Source organism: Cheilinus undulatus, linkage group 1 (genome assembly GCF_018320785.1).
Source record: "Cheilinus undulatus linkage group 1, ASM1832078v1, whole genome shotgun sequence".
Taxonomy (NCBI): Eukaryota; Metazoa; Chordata; class Actinopteri; order Labriformes; family Labridae; genus Cheilinus; species Cheilinus undulatus.
Window position 1 is genome coordinate 14,729,983 of NC_054865.1, and position 5,150 is coordinate 14,735,132.

At 40.8% G+C, this 5,150-nt stretch overlaps 1 protein-coding gene across 1 annotated transcript; it reads left to right on the top strand.

Annotated features, from left to right (window-relative positions):
• Positions 1–521: 521 nt before the first annotated feature.
• Positions 522–1,385, top strand: LOC121511875 (mesoderm posterior protein 1-like). Its single transcript, XM_041790721.1, has 2 exons — positions 522–1,187; positions 1,299–1,385. The coding sequence occupies exons 1-2, from the start codon at positions 522–524 to the stop codon at positions 1,383–1,385; spliced, it is 753 nt and encodes a 250-aa protein (XP_041646655.1).
• The last annotated feature ends 3,765 nt before the right edge of the window (positions 1,386–5,150 follow it).

Below are 5,150 nucleotides of genomic sequence, written 5' to 3' on the forward strand. Positions count from 1 at the left end.
TCTATTTATGTATGACATATGGAGTAGAAGTATTTACATCTGTTTGACTGAATCTGAGACCTCATCATGTATTCAGTAATTCATACAAAGATTATTAGGGATTATTTGGGCTATTTTTTGTATCAGATTAAATGGATTCTGGTCCCAGCCTCAACACTTCAGATTTCTGATAATAAAATTCCTCAAGTTCAGAGACAGGCTTGTGACCCGGGTTCATCATGTCCGGGGTCGTGTTCCCAGGCTACAGAGGTGCATCGTGTGAATTCATTTCACTTTATGATTGCCATGCGAGCTTCTCAGTCACACCTTGTCCTTGGAGCTGGCCTGTTTCCCATGAGACCCCCCGTCCGAGGTGTCAGCCCTGCTCCCAGAGCTTCTCAGGACCAGAGGTGGCTGCCGGAGGTGCAACCTCGCACCTCCCAGCACATATAGGCAGCAGCCTGTCTGGCCCTCCTCACTCCGCTCTGCCTGCTTCACCAGAGACACACTGACAGCTGACTGCTTCATCTACAGCCACAGCCATGGATGTTTCTCACTGCTCTCCTCTGCAGCTCCAGGACAACGCCTTCCTCTTTGACTGCGAGTCTCTCCTGGACAAGTGCTACGATCCTCTGGCCTTCGATCCAGCCACTGATCCGGGTTACTTCAGCGCTGGTAGCAGCCTGTCTCCCACCTCCTCTGTGGACTCCTTCTGTTTCTCCCCATCCTCTCTCCAGGGAAACGAACAAGATGCTTTAGACTGTTTCATCTTCAAAAGCCCGGTAGTGCCTCATTCTTCCAGTGAGACACAGTCTTGCTCCAGATCCTCCACAACCACCTCCACCACCAAGAAATCCAGGTCAAGGTACCCGGGGAAGAAGCGTCAGACGGCCAGTGAGAGGGAGAAGCTGAGGATGAGAGATCTGACCAAAGCCATGCATCACCTCAGGACCTACCTGCCTGCTTCAGTGGCTCCAGTCGGACAGACCCTGACAAAGATCGAGACCCTGCGCCTCACCATCCGCTACATCTCCTACCTGTCGGCTCAGCTGGGCCTCAGCGAGGAGGTGCTGGAGCAGAGGAAGACCTCAGGCTCGCTGGAGCAGCCACAGACCCTCAACCAGTACCTGGGTCAGCCGACATCCAGCCTTGGAGAATGTAACAGCACGAGCTCAGCACAGATGTCAAGTCTGCAGCCGTCATATCAGGTGTGTTCATGTCACTGAATGTCTGACAATAGCTTCTGTGTGTGCTTTTTTTCATCTTAATTGCTTCTAGTTTGAATGTTTTCCTAAGCAAAATCTCTTTTCTGTCACCAGGTTCCTGGACTTTCTGGAGTTTGTTTTTCACCTGAGCAGTACTGGATGCAGCAACATCAAAACGTCCCCTTCTCTGGACACTGCTGAGAGACTCACTGATCTACCTGATCTGATATTTCATTGCAACAATGACCCCTAAAAACATCAATGGACTAAACTTCTTTGGGATTTTGAGCAAAACGTCTGACTTTTGCTCGTAATTTTGTACATAGAACTTTATATTTATTTATTTTCACAATGTGAAAAGAATAAACATTATTTATGAGAGAAAAATGCTTGAGTTTGTTCGTTTTTGTCGTTATAATGATTTTTTTTGGGCACATTTTTAGAAATATAACACAAACAGCAAGAGTGCATTCAGAAAGTATTCAGACCCCCCTCACTTTTTTCAGTTTTATGTTGCAGCTTGATGCTACAGTTGAAAAAAAAAAAAAACATCTTTTTTCTTTTAATATACACTCAGGACCCCATCATGACAAAAAGAAAACATGATTGAAAAAAAAAAAACTAACAGAAAAAAAAAACCCCTGAAATATCACATTGCAAAAGCAGTTGAAATTTCACTCAGGTTCCTCCCATCTCTCTCAATCTTTGCTGAGAGGTTTCTACTCCTTGACTAGAGTCAACCTGTGGTAAAATAAATTGATTGGACATGATTTGAAAGGGTAAACTCCTCTCTATAGAAGGCCTCACACCTGACAGTCCACATCAGAGCAAAAACCAAGCTATGAGGTCAAAGGAACTGCCAGCAGAGCACAGAGACAGGATTGTTGACAGGCACAGATCTAAAAAAAACTACGAAGCAAAACAAAAAAATGCTGTTGCACCAATGTTCCCACAGTGGCCTCCATAATTCTCAAATGGAAGACGTTTGGAACAACCAGAACTCTTTCAAATTGGGTCACCCAACCACACTGAGCAATAGGAGGACAAGGGCCCTAGTAAGAGAGATGACATCTCAGCAAAGAGCCAGATAAATGGGAGGAACTCCAGCTTAATATCAACTGTTTTTGCAAAGGGTCTGGAAATGTAAGTCAATGTGATGTATTAGTTTTGTATTTTTTATAAATTTGCAAACATTTCTAAAAAAAAAAACTTTGTCGTGTTGGGGTACTGAGTAAGATTAATGAGAATATACGGCTTTTAGACTGTAGCATCAGGCTGCAGCATAAAAAAAAATTAAAAAGAGGGGGTCTGAACACTTTCTCAATGCTATGTATGTTTAAATGTAAAAAACGTGTAGAAGCAATATTTTTCACAGGTTATTTTCTTTGTTATATTTTGTTAAAATAAAAAAAGAAGAAAATAATCTCAACTACCAAATTAAAAACCTTTCATTTTGGTCTTTTGTATAAATGGGATAGATTATATTTGTTCTTTCCCATAAGTGACAGATGTTGTCCTTTGACAAAGTTCAAACAATAAAAAAAAAATGCATTAATAAACTTTTAAAACATAAAATACAGGTAAATAAAGGGAAGACATTTTCAAAGCAACAACTGATAAAAACAAGTGTTGTGTAGTGTCTGTTTTATGTTGTTTGAGGTGGTTATTGCCGAGGGATTGAAGGATAGTTTACCAGACCATAACATGCTAACTGGTTAGCTAAAGACACAGATACAGTATCCATCTGACAGAAAATATGCAACCAAAACAAGCTCAAAAACATGTTAAAAAACAGAATTAAAGTTTTATGCTAGGCAGAGGTCAGAATCAATACTTCCTGGGATAATCTGCTGTGTAATCAAAGATTACATGCATCCTGCATGCTCTCCACCAGACTTCCACATTGCTTTTGGGAGAAGTTATGCTGCTTGTAGTGCCACAAAGCACCAAACAGCCCAATTTTATTCCATGTCCTGTCGAGAAATCACCAAACCAGTACCTCATAAAGTACAATAAAGCTCATTTCTGAGCTCTTGCTACTGTTATACTATGTTGATGTTTTTTCCACAAATAAAAGACCCAAACAAGAATATTTACAGCGAAGTTGGAAGAAGCAGTTTACACTACAAATTTAGAATTACTTACTTTATTTAAGTGCATATGCGTATTAGAACCAGAGAAAAGCTTATCTTTGCAGTGGTGTCCCAGTTTTTCTGGAGCTGTATAGTTAATCAGAGTTGGTGCTTGGCCTTCACTTCCTCACTCTAACGTTGCAGCTGTCAGCAGGACGATGAGGTGCTAAACAGGGAGCACATCCTCTCTAAAGTCTTTAAGGAAAGACCCCCGCTGAGAGAGGTGACAGCTGAACCAGGACCTGTTAATTGGCACCTCTTCTCTCCTGTGTAAACACGGCTGGTTAGTGAGACCAAGAAAAGCTCTTGATGAAAGGGCGGTCCTGGATTAGAGCAGAAATGTGCTTTATTTCACTGCCACTTAAAGCCTTTGTGAGGAGCTCTTGACTTGGACTGATTTGGCGTCCTCTTTGGACACAAGGGTACAGCTTCACTTTGCTGATCTAGTCTTGGACATTCATTGGAAGAGTTTTGTTTTGAAAAATAAGAGCTGTCAAGCTGTTTAACAATGCATTCAATAACTTACATGCGATGTGATTTGTTGATCTTGCTAATTTCTACTTTTAGGCCACAAGCATCTTATTCTTATTTTTAAAAGTATTAGATTTTCCACCCCACGGGCTGGATGTGGAAGATGTTGACAACAACTGGTGATACATGTAGAGCGTGGATGTAACTGCGTGAAAGCTTTTGTGTGTTCAGTAATTTTTTTCAGTGTGCACGTGGACTCTTCACATCATGTCTAGGGGAAGGGCCAACAGTGCATTTTCTTATGTGTTACCAGACCGACTAAGGTCATACAGCCCATTACAATATAAACTTTGACAATGCTCCTTCAGTAGGTGGGGTCATCATAGCGCAAGAAACTGCCATGACACAACATCAATGGAGGACATAAGGTGATAGAGTACCTCAGCCTCTGTCTGTGGCTTTAGACATAGTAAGGAGTCATGATTAATAATTGCAAGCAGTGGACAAAAATTATCCTGAAAAGTACGAGTTTGCATGTATATAGCTACAGTCTGCATTACTATAGAATGGTGCACAGAGAGGGACTGGATTTACTAAGCAATTAACAGTCTTATATAAAATTCGTTTGGCCTTATTTTGGGTCTAGGATTGTCCCGTGTCGTGATGGACAGCCAATTGGATCCTCCGACATTTTTTTGGGTCTACCACTTGACTTTTTTGTTCCATAACCATCAGGATCTTTTAAAAACTTCATAATGACTGTCTTACTGTGTCCAACCTCAGCAGTGATGGTGCATTGCCAGAGGCCTTGCTTATGCAGCTCAACAACCCCACCACATTCAAATACAGAAAGCTTTTTTGCCTTTGCCGTCAGGAGGTCATGACAGTGTGAATACCTGACAGAAAATGACATTGAATCCACATTTTTGCTCAGATTTTAGCTTTTAAAGGCTGTGGTCTTAAACTTTTGATCAGCTGATAAACAGCCTATTTCAGTTTTATTAATGTTTTCAATAAATGACTTACTCAAATTCTTTTTGTCTCACTCCCATTTCTTCTTTTTGCATTTTGAAGCTATACATAGAACCTTCTTAAGATCCAACAGTGCAAAATGTAAATTCTTGCAATTTTTCAACTGATCTTAAATTTTTGAGTGTATCTTTGTCTTCAAAAATGTCTGACCCACTTAGTGGATTTTTGTTCTGTCAACATTGTGATCTGTGATGTTTTCTAGACTCCTGCAGCAGCTCTACAAACAATAGCTCATCATACAAATTCAAAACTTCCAAAACCAGTAATTATCAGAGCTTAAACCATTAAAACAAATCCCATAGATGAGACCAGATTTAATATTAAATAGTCT